General features: G+C 39.6%; 3 protein-coding genes across 6 annotated transcripts in view; all 3 read right to left on the bottom strand.

The window, feature by feature from the left end:
* Nucleotides 1-316: 316 nt before the first annotated feature.
* LOC115734847 (galactose mutarotase) overlaps nucleotides 317-20,662 on the bottom strand; it is a 21,374-nt gene continuing 1,028 nt past the window's right edge. The window contains exons 3-5 of the mRNA XM_030665807.2: nucleotides 1,488-1,611; nucleotides 1,307-1,405; nucleotides 317-1,098 (exon numbers count right to left, since the gene is read on the bottom strand). Of these exons, the coding sequence (XP_030521667.1) occupies nucleotides 506-1,098; nucleotides 1,307-1,405; nucleotides 1,488-1,611 (816 nt within the window). The 3' untranslated portion in view covers nucleotides 317-505. The remainder of the gene's footprint in view (nucleotides 1,099-1,306; nucleotides 1,406-1,487; nucleotides 1,612-20,662) is intronic.
* LOC115734843 (ABC transporter A family member 7-like) lies at nucleotides 3,069-12,358 on the bottom strand. 3 transcript variants are annotated; one of them, XM_030665801.2, is made up of 18 exons: nucleotides 12,045-12,357; nucleotides 10,863-11,244; nucleotides 10,671-10,750; nucleotides 10,435-10,579; nucleotides 9,047-9,166; nucleotides 8,835-8,959; nucleotides 8,111-8,269; nucleotides 7,542-7,704; nucleotides 7,352-7,477; nucleotides 7,169-7,252; nucleotides 5,948-6,309; nucleotides 5,240-5,440; nucleotides 4,993-5,102; nucleotides 4,796-4,880; nucleotides 4,431-4,559; nucleotides 4,241-4,346; nucleotides 3,806-3,894; nucleotides 3,069-3,390 (listed from the first exon to the last, which is right to left on the bottom strand). In XM_030665801.2, the coding sequence occupies exons 1-18, from the start codon at nucleotides 12,120-12,122 to the stop codon at nucleotides 3,091-3,093; spliced, it is 2,844 nt and encodes a 947-aa protein (XP_030521661.1). In that variant the 5' UTR covers nucleotides 12,123-12,357; the 3' UTR covers nucleotides 3,069-3,090. The 3 variants fall into 3 exon arrangements, with proteins under 3 accessions (XP_030521661.1, XP_048138720.1, XP_048138721.1); XM_048282763.1 differs by lacking the exon at nucleotides 9,047-9,166 and having other exon boundaries at nucleotides 12,045-12,358; XM_048282764.1 differs by lacking the exon at nucleotides 7,352-7,477.
* On the bottom strand, nucleotides 13,004-15,800 carry LOC115734845 (pentatricopeptide repeat-containing protein At1g08070, chloroplastic-like). 2 transcript variants are annotated; one of them, XM_030665804.2, is made up of 2 exons: nucleotides 13,449-15,800; nucleotides 13,004-13,329 (listed from the first exon to the last, which is right to left on the bottom strand). In XM_030665804.2, exon 1 carries the CDS (start codon nucleotides 15,720-15,722, stop codon nucleotides 13,866-13,868), a length of 1,857 nt encoding a protein of 618 aa, XP_030521664.1. In that variant the 5' UTR covers nucleotides 15,723-15,800; the 3' UTR covers nucleotides 13,004-13,329; nucleotides 13,449-13,865. The 2 variants fall into 2 exon arrangements, with proteins under 2 accessions (XP_030521664.1, XP_048138722.1); XM_048282765.1 differs by having other exon boundaries at nucleotides 13,505-15,800.

Below are 20,662 nucleotides of genomic sequence, written 5' to 3'. Positions count from 1 at the left end.
AACTGCTTTGGTCATTGCAATATATTTCGAGTTCAGTTCTGACTGATGGGTCATACCTAGGGAGATGCAAAAGTGGGTGTCTTGATAAATGAATATGGACAGTTAAAAGTCATGGAGCAGGTTTTCTCATTTGGTTTGTTGAACTTCATCTCATCATTGCTATTGCTTGGGTTTGCTGGAGATATTGATTTTGAACTGGAAGTCTGAAGAGAAGTATCTGTTACACTCTCCCGGGAATTGCTTTATGTGGCTTTGTGAGAATCATGCTTTTATTGGAGCACTCATTTAATATGCTTGTTAGGTCAACCATTAGCTATTTGAAACAAACTAGATTTGATTACTGATCTCCTTTGAAACTTTGCTGCATATCCTATCCAATGCGAAAGATAAATCAATTTTCTCTTTTCCCTTTGACTCATCTAAAATGTAATAAAGATTTCAAGTATTGTAACTGTTCCTTCTCGGCTTGTCTAGATCTTTTACTTTGCCGTGAATCAAAAAACCATTACATGTTCATAAGTCTGTCCGGGACTAATAATCTGTGAAGGAAATTTCGGTGATTCACAGAGTCTGGGAATCCCTGAGTCTCCAAGCAAAGACCTGCATGACTGGAATAAACAAACCCACCTTTTCCTCTCTTGTTCTCCAGATAATTAGCAGTGTAGAATTGCACTCCAGGCTGATTACTCCACAGCTCCATCTTTCTTCCTGTTATGCTGTCCTCGACAACCGCGACCTTCTTTAGATGTCTGTGTCCCGTGTTGTCGAGGATGTAGTTAATGTCATATCCATGGGGTAGCTCGTTTATTCTGCTTCCAATTTGGCGTGGTTGGAGGAAGCCGTATGGCAATTCTTCAATGTTTATGATTCCACCGGTGGGTATGAGATGTTCATCAACTTGAGTGATCTTGGAAGCGAATAGTTGGATAGTCTGCGAGAGGATGTCGCCATTGCTGTGGCTACCAAGATTCCAGTAGGTGTGCAGGGCTAGGTTCACTGGAGTGGCCTTGTTTAGGGCCTTGGCTTCCGTTTTCACACCCAGCTTGTTTGTTTCAATAATCATGTAGGTCCCAGAGACAGAAAGATCACCTGGGAAGCCTGTATATGGGTGGACAAAGAGAGGCAACAGCAATCATAAGCACTTTTCACTTTCAACACCGTGTTGCAGGATTTTATGGTTGCTGAGTGGAACTCATCCTTTTCATGTTCAATTGAGCAAAAGGACTATGTATGCCCAACAAGTATACTAGACCAAGAGTTCGAAGCATACACCGAGGATCTGGGGGTTGAAATCAAGTCTAGATACCTTGTTCTCCATCATAGCTCTCGTAACCAAAAGTTACATGACTCTCTTCTCTGTAACTCTTCATTGTCCAGATAACGTCGCTAAATCCTATCGGGCCACCTGAAGTGATTCATCTGGTTAAATTTGATACTGCTGATGAATGGTGATGGGTGTTGTATGAGGATCAGGAAGTTGTCAGTACCATGCAGTGTGTTGTTCCCTTCATTAGCAACTATCTTGTAGCGAGTTCCGTCTAGAGTGAATTGAGCCCCACCGATCCTATTTGCAACTCGGCCGACGATGGCTCTGAAATAGGTAGAATCATTCTGCAATGCATCATCAGTTTTTGAACAAAAGATCGCTCTGCTATGACAGATTTATCTTAATAGTTATAACGAGAGCAAGTTTGCTTTAGAACCTACATGTTCATACGGGAATTTGGCTTCGATTATAGCTTCCACAGTTTCATCGTAGTTAAATAAGTTTTTTCAGAGGATGGGGGAAAAAGGAAGTAAGATTAATACTGACCTTGTATCATATCCAAGAACAATATGAGCTAATTCACCTGAATTGCATAGAAGTTAGAAAGGAAGTCATATGGAAGAAAACCAAATTAAACAAAGGGTCGAGCTGTTTAATCTCCATCTCCAAGTAAATCCATGTTTGGCGATCATTTCCATGAGATTGATTAGTTCAGATTCCTGAAAAAGTCATCTCCATGTACAGAAAAACACAAAGTTCAGTCTTTGTTTGTTTTACTCATTTTTCGATTTGAACAACACAAGATGATGCGCATACCAGAAAAAGGGAAATCATGGGGGAAATTTGCTTCCTGTTCTCTATTTTCCTGCTATGACTGATGACGTGACTCAAAATATATTCGCTAATCAGTGTTTCAGTAGCGAGCGAATAATACTCACCGTACTTATCAGGAAGTATAAGGGAGAGCATAGTGGCTCCGCAGTTCGTGAATTTCACTGAAAAATTCCCTCTTTTTAGCTCATAAACTCCAACTTCCTTGCTTGCTTCACAGGCTTGAAAAGCTTACAGTAACTCCACTAGAAACACAACATGAAAACTAGTCTTTGCCATTGTAGCTCAGAGTGCAGTTATGACCATTTGAATTGCGACTTCTCTGAATTGGTGTGCTACAACACTACCGTAAGTCCCTGTAGCTTTGAAAAATGTAAACAATGAATGTGTTGCAATTGATGGCTTCTGCATCTTTTCTTGGTTGGGATGACCCCAAATTCAGCCAAATCATTTGTTCTGTCATGACTGGAGCATCATAGCTTATGGCGAGGCAAAGAATTCTTGGAGCTTTCTGACTTTATATTCGGTTGAAAACTCAGATTCCCTCTATAGGATCATGACGTACTTTGCAACTTATATTGCTGTTTAAGAGTAATCTGCTTCGATCAATGGAGCTTATTTGGATACAAGGTAACTGTTCTAAGACCTCCCAAAGGATCTTCATCCAGTCCCTGTCTTACTGTCTCAACCATTTGGCAGCTGGAGTGGATGCTTAATGTTGATCGAAAAGCACAGTGCATGATCAATCTTCTGGTACAGTTAGATGCTAAGAACAGAAAATTAGGCAAAAGTTAAAGGATATTTCCTTTAGGAATTCAAAACATCAATGGCATGTGACTTGTACTAAGTAAATACAACAGAAACATTTCTTTCATTAAGGAGGTAATGGCTATACAAACGGAACACTGGGATCGATACATATACAGAAAGGGGAAACTTTCTAAACGCAGGCTAATATGTATGCCAGTTGAGAATACGGTATTTTCTAACACTCACAACAGCACGTTGGATGCTTGCGCGTTGCGAGCAACCTTAATGAAGACATCCTCCAACGTTGGGTCTGCTAATCCCCAAGCATGAACTGTAAACCTACTCTTTGCATTCTCAACCGCTCGGAACACATCCGCGATCTTGACCTCGTGCTTTGGCAGTTCAAACTTCTGAGTTCCGGATATTTGATATATTCTTTTAGCACTTGGAGAGAGACACCGCACCATATTCTCCACTTCTTCCTCATAAGGTGATGATGTTGTCATCGTGAACACATAAGAGCCTCCATATCTAGCCTTCAGCTGCCATAAAAAGTAAAAATGTACATTCAGGTGTTTTCATGCAAATCAGGTTGACTAGCCATCACAAGGTTCCCCCTCAACAAGGTCACCTCGAGTCACACAAAGATATCCAACTGGGTACTAGCACAGAATTTGCAGAGTAAGTTGTGTCTTTTAAGGTACCCAAATTAAATGCAGGTGCGGACAAATAGTAGATAGAGAGGAACAAAACCCAGGTACTTCTTGGGGTTCAGAAAATTATATCTTATGCTGTAGATGCAAAAAGAAATTGAAAACAAATATAGAATCTACATCAGGAAAATGAAGACAGACATTTTTCTGTATTGCAGACTTAAGGGAAAAAGGGGAAAATATTCAAATGACAGCAAAAATCCAGTTAAAAGTCCAATGGCACATCATATCATGTATTATTTACCTCTTTCGGGTTCCCTACACACTGCAAACTTCCATCGACAAATATTCCCAATCGATCACACAGTACCTCTGCCTCTTCCATTGAATGGGCTGAAAATAAGCAAAGAAGTTCGAGTGATGTAGCCTCCAGTGTAAGATAAAACAGGTATTCCTTCATTGAAGAAGAAATAACTAAAGCTATGGAATCTTACCCAAAAAAAATGAAAAAAGGAAAAAAAAAAAAAAAAAAACTAAGGCCATAGAATATTTAGCCAGGAGTCCTAAATCAGGATATTTCAGTTTCTCTACACATGTATGCACCAATTGGGATCTTCATCTAATACGTTCAAACTTTAGGCACAGCCTAATGCACATGTGCGCAGCATGGGCGCCAAAGCGTCCGCAGTGAGAGACACTCGGGAGAAGAGGGGGGGGGGAGGGAGTTTTCGAAACATACTGGTCAGAATAATAGCCCGGTCTTGCTTTGCGCGCTTCACAACATTCCATAAGTTGTTTCTTGAAGCTGGATCCAACCCTGTACTCGGCTCATCCATGTAAACAACCTTGCCAAATTTGGAGCAAAAATTATTAGCACATGGGTGTTAGCTTGAAGGGTTTTTCTAATTGAGATACAGTCTAAGACTTACTTTGGGATCTCCGATCAGTGAAATGGCAACACTGAGCCTCCTCTTCATACCTCCACTGTATTTTCCAGCTTGTTTGTCAGCAACACCACTATTAAATAAGTTGACACTCTTGAGAGATTCCTCCACTGCCTAGATCAACAAAATGAGAGTGCAAAGTGAATGGACAATTAACAAGTGGAGCACAGTTAATACATTCATATACAATACAATTGTAACCAGCCAATGGAAATTGTTTGTATTTATTCTAGTTCACAGGAAGTTGCATGACGATGAAAGAGAATATGCTGAAAATTTAGAAATATATTGTTCTTCAACTATTGAATCACAGACATTAGAAAAGAACTAGAAAGAAAAGAAAAGCTTACTTGTGTCAACACTGAACCCTTGAGATTTTTTAGTCTTCCATAGAAAAGCAGGTGCTCCCGCCCCGTCAAGGTTTCCCAGAGCAGGCTTAATTAATATGGACAGGAAAATTCAGGACTCATGCAATAAATCAAAATCAGAAGGCGAAAAGGAGGAAGGGGTAAAATTCTCAGTCAGACAACACGAAATGCCAGCTTACTCGTGTTGGGGGCATACACCCATGCTAGTGTATATGCCATCCATATGAGTCCGTATATCGAGCCCCTGAACATATGCTGTTCCAGAGGTTGGTTTTGTAAGGCCGATCATCTGTTAACAGATAGAATGATGTCTCCTGAGTTTTAGGGACAACTTACAACAATCTCTGAACATTCTTCTTAACAAAAGAGATCTCCATTGAGATGCTCCAAACTTTATGTTACTCCAAAGAGAGAAATTGCACTTGCCATACTGATGAAAGATGTTTTGCCCGCTCCATTTGGACCAAGCATGCCAAAGCATTCCCCTAGTGGCAAAGCAAGAGACAACCCTCTAACTGCAAATTTCTCAGGATTTCCATCCCTTCCTGGATACACCTTTTTGAGATTGTCACAGACAACAGCGTGATTTGTGCTTGGTTCTAGCAGCAACTGCTCAACCTTCTCCCTCTAGAAAAATTCATGCAAATGAAAAACAATCATCTTACATCATCAAGTCAACTCAGGACAATAAATAACCACACTTAGAACTTGAGAACATCCAGTATAGACCATTCACTTTGTAGAAAAATTCATGCAAATGAAAAAAATCATCTTACATTCGTCAAGTCAACTCGAACAATAAATAACTACACAAGAACTTGAGAACATCCAGGATAGACCATTCATTTTATGTAGAAAAATTCTCGTATTTGTTGATGAAACACTTCAACTGCCAACAATCAGCAGTAAAAAACAATAGGTAGGTTATAGGTTAAAGACCGTTATATCGTATGATGAAAACAACAAATGAAGTCCTTTGAAAGGGATAAATAAGCCCACTATTTGCCATGTAAGCTATGACGCAATTGTCAAGTTACTCTATCTATCAAGCCTATTGGGGCCAGTATTTAAAAGCAATGCCAATATGCATTATTTCCACTACAACAAAAAAACTAAAGGAGATGCACTAGTTACCTCCTGGCTGATGTCAGGTTTCTCCATCTGAACAAGAACTTTAGATCCTTGCCTTCGCAAACTAGGCCTCTCGAAAGAAGATGGATGCTTCTTTCGGAAACTTTCAAAGAGAAACAAAGGACTTTTTCCACTTCCAGATGACGTGACCTGATCTATATAGTAGGCTACGGAAAGCACCACCAACCACTCAACAACCATGATAATCAGAACCTCTTTCATCTCATTTTCACTATCACTTAAATCACCCCAATGCATACCGTGAGTCCCTGTATAATTTCCTGTGAAGGAATATTGCGCAAACTCATACAACCCACGGTACAGTGAGAAGCCAGGGTACAATTCCATTACGATAATCCAACCTCCTGCAGAAGATTAACACAATTGATTAGGAAAAGGAAAAAATAAGTGGCCTGATTTCAGAAGGGCTGCAGACTGTCATACAGTAAAGTAACCCCTAATGCAACTCGACATGATGCATAAAGAAAGTGAAAATGACATCTCGCATGCATCAAGTTTTCCTTCTATTGCTCTAAATGGGCATTGTGTGAACATATGTCTGATTAAACACCATTCCTTAGGAGCAACCATGGTCTTCACACAAAAGGTACATTACTCACAAGCAAGAATATAGTGGTGGTTTGAACACATGGAATGATGGCCTTTAATATTCTAGTGAGAAGACGGGATTGTGGGTTGATATTCAGGTTGAAAGTGATGGTGGAAGACTAAACAAACGTGGAATGAGGATATAGGAAAAGACAGAGTACTTAGACGTTACATGATACTTGATAAAGAATATCACACAATGTCATAAAAAGATTTGGGTAGTCTACCCCACTTGGTGGGATAAGCCTTCTAAGTTGTTGCTGTTGGCTACCAACACCAGCAGCATGCCACAGGCAAGATGGTGCCATGGCACCACCTTGTACTTCCCAGGCACCACCAAGGATCTGTTTCTGGCAATGTAAACTATCGCGGAAAATGCCCCTTGTGAGGGGTTTGGAGCTAACAAAAGAAAAACACAAGCAGCTCACACACATATGGAAGTAGAATGAACTCTCCAAGAAAAAAAAAGAATGGATGATGGAGTTGATTAAGAAATCAATCATGCAACTAACCATTTGTCTTAATTTTCATTAAGTAATTCTCACAAAAAAGGTCCAGAACACCAAGGCATTTTAATTAGATTCAGCCTTTCTTTTCAAGGTAACTTTTACTTACTTGGGAAAGATGTATCTTGGATGAAGAATTGGAAAAGGAAACCTCCCAATAGACCAGATCCGAAGACACATATATAACCCACCACTGCAGTCATCACATTCAAATTGTCAGTCATGTTAGCTGGAATCATAAGGTAAATGACAAGATACCAACTAAATAAAACCAATTTCACCACGGTCAAACCTGTAGCAGTCTTCACGTTGGAGAAAAATGCTGCCACCAGAAATGCCAGAGAAATTTGCAAGTTTATGTAGATAAAATAAAAGACAAACTGGATACTGTAGTCGTTCAATGTGAAAAACTTTAAACCTGCAAAATTGCGACCAATTAAAATAACTGCAAGAAAATAACAAACTATGAAAGAAGCTATTACCGATGACTGAGCCAAAGATCACAAAGCACAGCATGTAGATTGAAGATATGGAAAGGAAATAAGCATAGGAGATCAACCAATATGGTCCATCACCAAGCCCGTGCATTTTCATCATGATTCTCAGCTTCTGCTGTTTCTCATAAACCAGAGCTGTCAAGACTACCTGCATCATAAGAAGGGAAAAAGGGGCTTAGAGAGGTGTTATGATATGGAAAAAAACATGAACCAAGACGAGGCTAAAGCTTGAGAATAATAGGAGGGTCTAGTAGTAGGATTTGTGGACAAAAAGAAAAAAAAAACCAGATTATTAAGGTTGCATCACGAAGGGAAGCACACTCAGAACCAGAGTGACGAACTATCATATATCTAGTTCCAAAACATAAGTCAACAGAAAGAAATGATCACAAGAGCTAGCTTGTCACTTAAGTTCTTCCCCCATTCATTCCGTCTAATACCACCTTCTCCATGTCAAGGCTCGAGAATCCCTTAACTAAAAGAGATTTATGGGTTAAAAGTTGAGAACAGGACAGGCCATTTGAAACTATGAGTACACTATCATAACCACTTACTGGGAATAGTTGAATGATAACCCATGTAAAGAAGAGTGTGCCAAGAAGAGAAGACAAGTCCAGCCTCACTACAGTTTCAGGTTTAGGCATTTCTTTGACAAACTCAAACAGCATTTTTGTTGCAGGCCCCAGCAAAAACTGAATGTAAGCATTGGATGCCTGAAAGACATATACCAGGATAACTAACAAGTTAATGGTTGTGCACATGAAGAAGATGCTAAATTTCACATATCACTATACAAGAGAAGAAACCTTTGTTGAACTTCAATTCACAGGAGAACAACCTCAAACTAAATTTTTTAAGAGATGGTAACTGGATTGATCTATGCTCGTAATTCATGCCTTGGATATTCCCTAGGACAAACACTTTTATGTACTCATACTTCACAAAGCACTGGAGGTGACGTGTAAGAGTCACGCAATTTCAAAGGGAAGTTCAAGCAGGCTTCCTGGTTTCAGGATGTCAACAGAGCTTTATTCAAACAAATTGCAAGGTGGATCTCAAAATCATTAAATGGAAGAACAATTGCACTCAGAGTAATACAGCTAGAACATGGAACAACATTCAAGAAAAGCATGTATTGAGTCCTTGACAGGAAAAAGTAGAACAGCTCCTCCTTTAGTTTATACAAGAATATTATTCTTGCACCTAGTATATCTGAACAACTATACAAGATGACTTATAGTAAAATGACTTCCAAAGAAAGGACGAAATAAGAATTACCAGATTCACAGATCGTGCGGCACGCACCAATGACATAGGTCTACTTCCTGTATCATGCTTATAGGTTGAATTATACCATATGCTCACATTGAAGTTATTGGAATTTGTATTAATGAAATCATACCCTATGAGAGAAAAACATGCTATTAGAATTGTCAGTACATATTTGATAAAATGGCAACTGAAGCCAGCAAAAAAAGCAGCAGCCAGACCTGTGACTATTTCATTAATTTGCCTTTCTGTGTTCCCTTTCCAATAGCCCTTGTATAGCTCATCATTTATTGCTGAGGAGCTGTTTCTCCACACAAGTAAACCTTGTGCACAACTTACATCTAAATGCACAACAAAAAGACAAACAGTTGTCAAAGTGAAGGTTATTTCTCCTTTGATTTTGGAGGGGGAGGAGGGATAGGTATCGTGGGAATGACCACAAATAGGTATATAACAATTAACCAATTTAAGGGCTTTCCTTCTCAGCCAGATGGTTTAGCCATTCTTTGAGCATTTTACATTACAAATAAGGTCCCAATAGAAAGACTTTTTGAGGAAAAACCACTAATCAAGCATCATTCACCTTTATTTTGAAGGCTATGACCATAAATAGGTATATAAAAATTAACCAATTCAAGGGCTTTCCTTCTCAGCCAGATGGTTTAACCATTCTTTGCGCCTTTTACATTACAAATAAGGTCCCAATAGAAAGACTTTTTGAGGAAAAACCACTAATCAAGCATCATTCAGCTTTATTTTGAAGGTTGATGTGCATTCAAGGAAACTGAACTTCACCAATCTTTCTCCACAATTTATTTATAACAATCTGCTCTAGTTTGATTTACCCATCAACAAAGCTTCTCAGAAATAGCATGGATTCATAGAAAACTAATATGCAATATATAGTCTAACAGGTCATACATTTGGATTTCAGGGAACTGTAAGAGGAGCAATCTTTTTGAGTCAAAGAAGATGCTAGGTTAATGGGTTACACATAAACTTTTTTATTAGGAATTAGTTGGTAGGTAGATATCAGATAACACAGCTAGGGATCGATGTATTTCAAAAGACTGTCTCTCTTTGCTTCACAAATAAAGATAACCGGGTATCTTAATTCATGTTGAGGTCGTAAACCTCCTATCTTAGCACTCTGTGAAGGAATGCAAATTTTCCCATACCACAATAAACAAAGTGAAGTGAAGCTAAATAGGCATTCTCAGATGGATCTCGTTTTCTTCCTCTTTGTTCCTTGATTTTACATTTTTTTTTCTATTTGCATGAATAGAAAAACCAGTGCGGGATAGGTTTCCATTGACTCATTATATTCTCTTCTAGAATATTATCCATAAAGTAAAGAGCACTTTAGTCACACATGTAAGTGAGTATCTTGCTTTCGATCAAGTTCCCATTCCCTCTTCTTGGTGCCTTGGGTGTAAGTATATTCTTAGCCATCAGAATCAGTTCCTCTGCTTGCAACTTTGTCGCATCGATGCACATCCCTATTTTTGTTTCCTTTTTCAAGAATGACAAAAATTGGCAGCAAACCTATTTATAGAGGAATAATGCATTTCAGACAAGTCAAAAAGAAGTAAAGAAAGATTTTTCCTACCTTGTTGAAATGTTATCGAGGACTCCTGAATAGCAACAGAAAATGAAGAGTTTCCTATGCACTGCTGTTCAACCGTGTACACAGGTTGGTCAGAGAAAAAAGCGGGTTCAAGATAGTTGTGCAAGTCGGGCAATGAAGCAGTACCCTGAATTTTTCAGAAGCCACATTAGGAACAGAAAAACATGGTAATTGCTGATCCTCGTATAACGTGAAACAAAGACGAAGGCAAAACCTACCAGGACATTCTGGGCTAAGCTGCCTAAAATGTCAGAAGAATTCAGAGGAGAAGAATTTGGGACCATATTCCCCAAAAGAACTGAAAATATTAAGTAAAAATAGAGTAAAAAATGTCTGTCATACTATCAAATGAGGTAGCATCTTCATTTTAAAGGAAAGGAAAAACCATATAGAGGAGTCAGTGAATATACTTTCTCCAAGAGATTGATTGTTTCCTGTAAAGAGTATGGTAGCAGGACAAGACCCTGTCCTTCTGCAGGAATCATTAGGCAAGTCATTAAATGGTATAAAGCTCGTCTTCACTGCACGATATTGTGGAGCCGGTATTTGTAATAGGGGAGGCCATTTAGGAGGATTTAGTATAGGACAGGTTCCCACTTGATCAACGGTGGAGTACTGAATCCCACACACCTTCTCACACTGCCCATCTCCGTTCGTATCAATACATTCACAGCCACACTTATTGTCAGCATTGTTCAGTTCATGGTTGACCAAACTTTGGATGAGAACAATGAGTAAACAGAGGACAAATGGAAAAGAAATGAGCTGGATATTGGTCTTGATATTCCGCTTCTGCAAAAGGATAATACAAAACAATGTCATCAGATGCATCCTTCGTTGAATTTGTTGGACCTTACTGCAACATAAAGCATGGGTATGTTCTGTTTAGCCTTACCAGGTCCCCTTAAGAAGTTATACTGATAGCTATGAAGGTCATATTGGCCTCAAATTAACTCTCTACTTTCTGCACAAAAGAGGATTTGGCCACTGGATTCCAAAAAGGTAAAATAGCAAAGATTAAATTCCCGAGGCTAAACTGGAGATAAGAAGGCCAGACATTGGTAGTGCATGATATTTTTCTTTGTAATAACTCCAGTGCATGCTAGTGGAATCTGGGAAGACTTGTGATCGCAAATGGTTCTATGAACAGCATCATTGACTCATGCAGTTACACTGAAATAAATTATGCAATTTAAAAGAGAGAAAATGCAAAAGATGGGCACCATTCAATACAGCACTAGATCTTGAAATACCCGTAGCCCGTTAAAATATGAGCACAAAGAAACATGGCAAGCATTACTCGCACGACAAAGTCGACTCATATACCAAAAAGGAAGTTTATGGAGACGCAACTCAAAATAAAAACTTGAAATTGCAAGAATCAGTTCTGCGTGCATTATCCATCAATCAAGACGACAATGAATACACCCAACAACAGTCCCAACTAAACTAATCCAAGACTTATCAAGAAGGTACGAAAAGAGGCATTCAAGATCCTAATCACGGCTCACTAAAGCCAAACCGACGCACTCTCCCGCCACTCAACGCGGAAAAGGACCGGCATAAACAAAAGATACTCAGAGAGAGCGAACCTGGAAAGTGAAGTTCTTGCGAAGCAAAGCATTGGCCTGAGTCCAGAAGGTCGCCGGACCATTGGACGGCTTCGCCATTGAATCCCACAGTAAACTCGACCGTTAAAACTTCTCAAGGAGTAAGTGAATTTCAAATTCCAACCTGCAAAATAGAGCCTTTTTGGTTTTCTGGGTGCCTCTTCTTGAGCTGTTCTTGAAAGATTTCGGCCAATGTTCCTCTGATGATCTGCCAGAGGAGGGGTCTCTGCATTTGCATAATGCGCGAGTTTTAGAGGGTCTCCAAGAATCCGAACCCGCCGACAACACTTTACTTCTGGCATTGCGTCAGATAAAAGGAAAAACAGTGGAGACAGGCGTCATTTGTCGGATATGCCCCCCAATTACAGCGTTAATTTCCGTTCTGGTACTAAAAGCGACTGTTTCTGCTTAGAGCGGTGTACCGGATTTGCCCTTCACGAAATGTCTGTTTCGCCGTCCACGCACTTTCCTCCGAGTCTGAATCGAATGTTCAGAAACCCTCCGGGGACTTTACGGTCAGATGTACCCCCGTCCACGTGCAATGTTTGTACTTAAATTACATAATTATGGTATGGGTAATAGAAACGTGGCCAACTCAAAAACTTAAATTAATAAATCATAAGGAATTTCGACCAAATAATACTAATTATAAAGGGCGTCAATCGATCGATTCGGTTGAGATTTTTGGGATACCCGAACCGAACGAAATCGAAAACCTTTGAATATGTGTATGTTGCGATCCCAAATGAGATTCGAACAGAATATGACCCTAAGCGAAAATACAGTTTGATTTGGTTCGTTCCATTTTGTTTTATCTTATTTAAGGGGTGGTGAATCAAAACAAGATTTCTTTCACAAATTCGAGGCATCGGCAATAATACTGCATTGTTTAGGAACTTTCATTACCATCATCTATCAAAACGAAACCACTAAATACCAAACATAAGACATACATTTCTAAGCGACCAAATCAATTTGAATGGATATTCCATTTGCTTAGGACGCGACTGAAAAACATTTGCAACAGTAGGCATTAAAGCCGCGAATTATTAAAGGAAAAAGTGTAAAAAAAAAAAGTCCTAAATCTATTGCATTGGTGCCAATTCAGTCCTAAACCTTTTATATCTGCACCAATTGAGTTCGTCCGGCCGATTTTGATCGCAAATCGCTAACGTAGACGCCGATTGTCTTCCGTGGCAACGGTTAGAGCCGATTACCTTGAATGGTGGCTGATATGATGTAAACCCACAGCAATTCGGCTCCATATCTGTGAAAAAAAAATGTAAGCAACAAATGATTGATTGCTCATATATAATGAGTCTTAAGTAATTTTGGAACTCTTAAGTTTCACAGGCTTTATGCAGAACGTCAATTTAAGCAGCTAACCAACTATTGTGACAATTAGCAGTGGCACTGCTGATATGCCAAAAGTATCGCCTCACCATTCTGCATCTGGCGTAAATGAAGGGATGGTTGAGATTAAGCATTCACTTAAATACATGTTCATGGGCAATCCATGTGCTCCAAAACCAAGACAAGTTTCTACTTTTTCTTTCCTCCCGGACCAACATTGGGGGGCCAATTCTCGCATATCTGTCTGTCATCTCAGCCTTTAAGTTGAGGTGTATAATATTTTTCAAAGGTTTAGGCAATGTTCCTCATTTTCCTAGAGCACCAGATATTTCTTCAACTTAGACGAGCAAGCAAGAGCTGTTTGCGCAGAAAAATGATCTTGTCGCAGTCCAGCCAGATGTCCAGCTGCCTCAGCTATGAAGCATCTTCAAGCCTTTTATGTGAGAAACATTACAGTCCTAGGCTAGAGTCAAAATCATGACCGACCCATGTGGACTGCATTGCCAACCCATTGACAGTACCATGGACCTCAGTATTTCTAGGGAGAGACGAATCACCGACTAAGAATTTATGCAGTTTGTTATCCACTTCTACCCAACTATAAGCAGCTGCTTTCTGCACTTTCTTATCCTTCAGCATCTTTTGCACATTTAGTGCTTCTTGCCAGTGGCTAGTACTGGAATAAATGTTCGACAGAAGAACATAATACCAAGAACTATCGGGGTCTTGCTCCGCCAGCTTCTTAACTGAGAGCTCAGCGAGCTCAATATTCATGTGGATTCTAGAAGCACTCAGTAAGGAGCTCCATATCACAGCATTTGGTTCTACCTCCATCCCGCATATGAAATCATAGGCATCTTTTAATCTACCAGCTCTGCAAAAGAGGTCCACAATGCAAGCGTAGTGTTCTATTTGAGGAACGATCTCATGATCAATTTTCATGTGTCTGAAAATTTCAAGCCCCATTTCAACAAGACCTGCATGACTGCAGGCAGTCAAGAGTCCAACGAATGTTATATCATTGGGCCGCCCTCCAGTTTTGATCATTTGCTTATAGACAGCAAATGCATCTTCTGAAAGTCCATTTGTAGCCAGGCCGGCAATCATTGAGTTCCAGGTGACTGTGTCTTTTTGGGGCATATTAAGGAATATTTGATGTGATTTGCTTATATTCCCACACTTTGAATACATATCAAGAAGTGCAGATGCTACAAAGACATTAGAAGCCATGCCTTGACTCTCTATATAGCAGCCAATTTCTTCACAAGCTTCAACAGAACCTGAATCAGCACAAACTGATAAAATGCTAACCAGTGCTACGTCATTAGGTTTAATATTCTCGTTCTTCATGCTCTCAAAGAGCTCCAAAGCCTGCTCTGGTTTCCCATTCTGAGCATAGCCAGCAATCATGGCACTCCATGTAACCACATCTCTTTTATTCATCTTGTCAAATTGTCGACGCGCTTCTTCGACAGCCCCACACTTTAGATACATCTCCATAATTGCAGTAGAAAGTATCGTATTTCGGCAAAGGTTGTTATCATCAATAAACTTTTCTGCACTCAACCCAGCATTGAGGTCCCCAAGCTTAGCACAGATGGAAAAAACTGAAGCCAGAGTAATTTCATTTGGATTGCACTTCTCATCCTTCATCCTTTCAAAGATCCTCAATGCCTCTTGATAATCCCCATTGCAAGCATAACATGAGATCAAAGAATTCCAAGAAGCAGTGGACCTATTGGGCATTTCATCAAACAACTTTCTCGCAGCTAAAACGTCACCCGAATTAGAATAGGCAGAAATCAAGCAATTATAAGCAATGGGATCCTTCGTACCCATCTTTTCGAAAATTGTTTTAGCGAAAGCTAATTCACCGCTCCTGGAATAGAAGTTCATCAAAGCAGTTTGGACGAAGGCATCTGTGTCTAATCCACGACCAATCGCCAGACAATGCACTTGTTTTCCTAAACCCAAGTCCGCCAAAGATAAACAAGACTTGATGATAGGCGGAACCGTGTAGGAGTCTATACAAACATCGCTCCGTATCATCGATCTGAATACTTCCATGGCTTCTTCGTGCAAAGAAAGCCGAGCATACATCGAAATCAGTGAGTTAGACAAGTCCTCATCTGGTTGGGGAATTCGATCGAATACTTCCCGGGCATAGTCGACGAGGGGCACGCTCAACAGTCTTCTGACCAGAAACGACGCGAGAGAAGGGAACGCAGTGGTGACCAGGGCGTGGATCTGCTTAAAGTGGCTCGGGCGTTTCACGGAGTGTATTAACCTCACCAGATCTCGAACCATCTCTCTCGCTCGCAAAAGGTCGCCGTCGAGACAGGACGCGAGAGGAGGTCGGTGGCGGGAATTTCAAACTTTTGTTGGTGCTTAATCCTCGATAATACCTGAATCCATAACAATTGATTGTAAGAAATGAGTTTTCTCATACACCCACAATAATTAATTATAAGAAATGAGTTTTATCACACTCTTAATTCTCTTGAAAAAAGTGTCAAAAAAGTCATAAACCTATTGTATTAGTGTCAATTCAGTTTTAAATCTTTTTTTTTTGTGCCAATTCAATCCTAAACCTTTTGTATTTATGCCAATTAAATTCTAAACATTTTATTAATATCAATTCAGTTCTAAACCTTTTACAATAGTTCCAATTTAGTCCTAAAAATTTTGTATTTATGTCAATTGAATCAATTAGGTCAATTTTGATTGGAAAGCACTGGCATGGACATCAATTATTCTACGTGACATAGTTAGCGCTAATGTGGATATTTTTTAATTTTTTTATATTTTAAATAATTTCTAAAAAAACCAAAAAAATGCTTAAAAAACTATTTAAAATATTTAAAAAAATGTCCAAGTCACCGCTAGCCGTGCTATGTAGGACAAGCGATGTTCACGTCACCAATTTTCAGTCAAAATTGGCCGAATTAATTCAATTGGCATAAATATAAAGATTTAGGACCGAATTGGTAATAATACTGAAGGTTTACGACTAAATTAGCACCAATAAAATGCTTAGGACTGAATTGGCACAAATGCAAAAGGTTTAGGACTAAATTAATATAAATGCAATAGTTTTAGGATTTTTTTTTACACTTCTCTCCAATTCTCTTGGATAACGTTTTTCAAAAGTTTTCTAGGATTCCCTCAAGTTTATAATGTGAAAAAGCCTTGAAAACAGGGTTTTAGGAATTATGAATCCGGGCCGAGTCAGGGATTGGATGCCCACCAAGATGGGCTTGGGCATCTGGCTTACTGCGCTTCAAAAGACGATAGCTAGTGGGCATCGTCCGAGCACCTGGAGCTTGCCGACAGCCTGGCCACTCCTTGTTCAGGCGCTCCACCCAGTGGCCTGATCCGTCCAAGCGCCAGGCAAGCCCCGTTTCCTCGCATCTCCAATCGTCCGTCCCTGTCTCCATGCCCCTGCATAAACTCCAAGCATCACGAGAATCGCGATTCCAGATTGAACAGAATTCATTTAAAGCTATAATCAACAGTTTGCATGCACACCTAAACATGTTTAATATTACTAGAATCCAATTCAATTGGGGTTAGTTAGCCTAGCTAAGGCAGTGTCCGAGTCAACCTTTTTGCACCTCGACCGATTTACCTCTCTTAACGATTTTAAGAGCACCCTCCCTCACATCAACTTGGTGCATTCAATATATTGCTCTTGAAATGCTCCCAACAAGATTTGAAGCTAAGACCACAAGGAGAGAAGCAAACTCTCTTGCCAAATACTCGTTAGAGTTACACAATAATATGTCATATGTGCATTAGAAGTTTTAAAACTTATCGCGAAAGAATAAATGAGTCCTAAAACTTTCAAAAAGTGCAATTAAGTTCTAAAAGTTGTCAAACTGGTGCAATCAAATTTTTCCATTAACACCATCAATTTGCCTAACGGAAAATACTGACATGGCATTAAAATTAATTTCTCTCTCCTCATGGTATTTTTTATTATTATTGTCTTTTTAAAATCTTATTTAAATTGATTATAAATCCAAGAAAAGGCTAAAATTTAAATTTCAAAAAGCAAAAACAAATAAAAAAAAAAAAGAGGAAGAGTAGCTAGGTAGGGCCTCGCTGGTGAGGCGAGGCTCCACCGTTCATCGCCGGAGGAGGTTGCTGGCCCCGGCCGAGGGGCGGCCGGCCATTGCCAACCCCAAGTGAGACCTTGTAGGCCCTAGGTGAGAGCCAGAGAGCCTCGCTAGAACCGGGCGACTCCAACCCTTGCCTTGGTCTCTCCTCCCCCCCCCCTCTCTCTCTCTCTCTCTCTCTCTCGGCCATAGCCGTTCTAGCTTTGAGCTTGTGAACATGGCTGCTTGACCTAGGTTGAGCTCTAGGGCAAGTTCGGCTCGCACCAATGGATTCTTGAGCTCGAAGTGTGTAATCAACAAACGCTAGCAAGGCATGCCGGCCCCAAGCAAGGGCGGGTGTCTCCCAATTTTGGATTTCCTCAACCCGGATCCGGGTGAGCCGGGCGGGAAAGGTATCGCTCGAGGCCGGCGACGATTGCTCACCGTTGGTCGGGGCCGGCAATGGGGGGCAACAATGGGTTAGCCTCACCGTCGAAGCCCCGCCTAGCCGCACTTCTTCTTTTTATTTTTTTAGTTTTTGCTTTCTAAAATTAAATTTTAGCATTTTCTTGGGTTTTTAATTAATTTAAATGAGATTTGGAAAATAACATAGTAAAAATGCCACATAGGAGAGAGAAATTAATTTTAGAATGCCACGTTAGTGTTTTTCGTTAGATAAATTAACGGTGCTAATGGAAAAACTCAATTGCACAAATTTGACAAGTTTTAGGACATGACTACACTTTTTAAAAATTTTAAAACTCAATTATACTTTCCCAATAAGTTTTAAGACTTTTAATGCACATATCCCTAGTTCTTATGACATTAACTTTCTTGTAGTATTGCTATCGATGCTTTAGGAAAGAAAAACTTTCTCAAAATTAGCACGTAGAAAACGTCTTTCGTAATCCAAAAATCCGAAAATCCAAAAAAAAGTTTTTAAATACAGTTTTTTTCTGCAAATGAAAAGACCTAAGTATACCCATTACTTCAATCCTCCAAAACCGATCGAAGTCGGCTTTAATCACCAAGTCAAGATGTTTTCCTACATTCGACCTTAACCATGACATTGAAAAAGCGTGTCCTCTGAAAATATATACTTCTATGTTAAAGCTTACGACTCTGTTAAACTTGAACCGACGTCACTCGAGTAATGAATTAACGGCCGTTATATGAATCGGTGAAAAATGCTTTTGCGAGTCTATGAAATGATCATCTCACCCCATTCCCAGTTCCGAGCAATGCTTATCTGGTTAAAAAAAAAAACAGAAGATGTACGAAGATTTGGCAAAAAGAAAGATAAAGCGGGTAGTAAAAGAAAGAAAAGTGAAGCTGTACAGGTTGTGTCGGGCGCCAAAAGAGGCGACGCTATGCGCAGATGAAAGACAATTCGACCGTTGCTGGGAACGGGGTCCAGAGATTTTAACCGATTTTTGAACCGAAGCGACAAAAGACAAGCACGAGGAAAAAGGATAAAAGGACGAGATATGATTGGATGACTATCGTCGCTTCAGCTTTTCATGATCTATTTTGTTCTGACAGACGAAGTTTAACAATCCTCGTCTTTTGACAATTTTGCCCTTTACCCTCTTTTACCTTCAATTACCAAATTAGCCTTCAGCGGCCCCCGTTGCCCTCCCAAAATCACGAGCTCCACAACGACAGTGGATAGAAAAATAAAATCCCTTCCTTCCACTTGATTCGTAGATCCTTTAAATTGTTTTTTTTTTCGGATGTCCTGGAGTTTAAGAGCAAAAAAGTCGCATTCGCGCCGTCGACTAATTAACCTCGATCAAATTTTTGTGAAGAGGTAATATGATAGGTCAGGTGTGTTAATCAACTCAATTAACTCTTTGGTCGCGAATTTCGTTCAATTAGCAAGTAGCATATGATTCTCAACCCAAACCGAAGAGAAAATTCGATAATATATATGATTTAGCATGAAATTAATTGATATGAAGATGCAATGCAATTTCAGAAGCGCGAAATCTACCTAAGCGCGCCATTTTCAGTCGTTAATTCGGTGAGGTCAATAATCTCTTTTTTCATCAAAGCTGGCGTGACTTCATTGGGCTTGGGCCTATCACTTGGGCCATGGAAATGCTAGTGATCAATCCAATTTAAGAAAATAAATTGACTCCGTAGATCAAGCCACCATGAAGGAAACTATTCGTAAGAGCTTGCATACTTTGACATCCATTTTTTTTTTTTTAATCTCCCCTGTTACGAGTCATTTCATCCGAAGAGATCTTAATATCTGTTTTAAAAAATTAAACATATTGCGTAGTTAAATTAATGAGATAAAAATCGAATATGCACAAGTAAACCCATTTGTCCAAAAAGTCTTAAATTTATGGTATGACGGTCTAGTTAGCGCCATCCGTCCTAAGTGACATGGCTGACCTTGACGTGAACGTTTCCTTTGCGAATTTGAATTTTTTTTCCTTATTTTTTCTTTCTTTTTGTTTCCTTTTTTTCCTATGTCCCTTCGTTGGATGTTGGGAGCTTGGCGATGGCCGGCGAAGGTCGCCAACTACAGGCAAAGGGCCTCAACGCCCTAGCTGGTCCTAACTAGATCTAGGGGAGGCGAGGGAAGGGGTTGCGGTCGATGACTAGGGTAGGGAAATAAGAAAATTAGAAAAAAGAAAAGAAAAAAAAAGAAAATTTAAGAAATATCTAACAAAATCGTCCATATTAGCGCCGGTCGAGCCACATAGGATGACCGGCTTTGACTGGACTACCATGTTAGTAAATTTTTATTCAAAATAGGCCGGAGTGACTATGTTGAAATCAATTTAAATGTGTAGGACTAAATTAACCAAATTGAAAATGTTATGACTAAATTGATGGTCGTATTTTCTCAAAGCACTTGTTACTTTCGGGTGTGTACCAAACGAAGAAGACAAAATCAAGAGGGAATGTCATTTAGTTGGGCTCCTCATCATGTGGAAAATTATGGGAAAATAAATTATTTTTGTTTTGTATGGACGGGGTAATTTCTAATGAAATCCACTAGCTTGACAGTTTGACGATTCACTCAATTATTTTTTATCACACGATCTCACAATCAATGAATGTATTATGCAAAACATGCGGTGACGACGTGTAAGTTTATGATTGAGATTGTACCGATAGGCCACGTGAGTTATC

Source organism: Rhodamnia argentea, chromosome 7 (assembly GCF_020921035.1).
Source record: "Rhodamnia argentea isolate NSW1041297 chromosome 7, ASM2092103v1, whole genome shotgun sequence".
Classification (NCBI taxonomy): domain Eukaryota; kingdom Viridiplantae; phylum Streptophyta; class Magnoliopsida; order Myrtales; family Myrtaceae; genus Rhodamnia; species Rhodamnia argentea.
The sequence above is the reverse complement of the archived record's forward strand: the minus strand, read 5'-3'. Positions and strand labels throughout refer to the sequence as shown.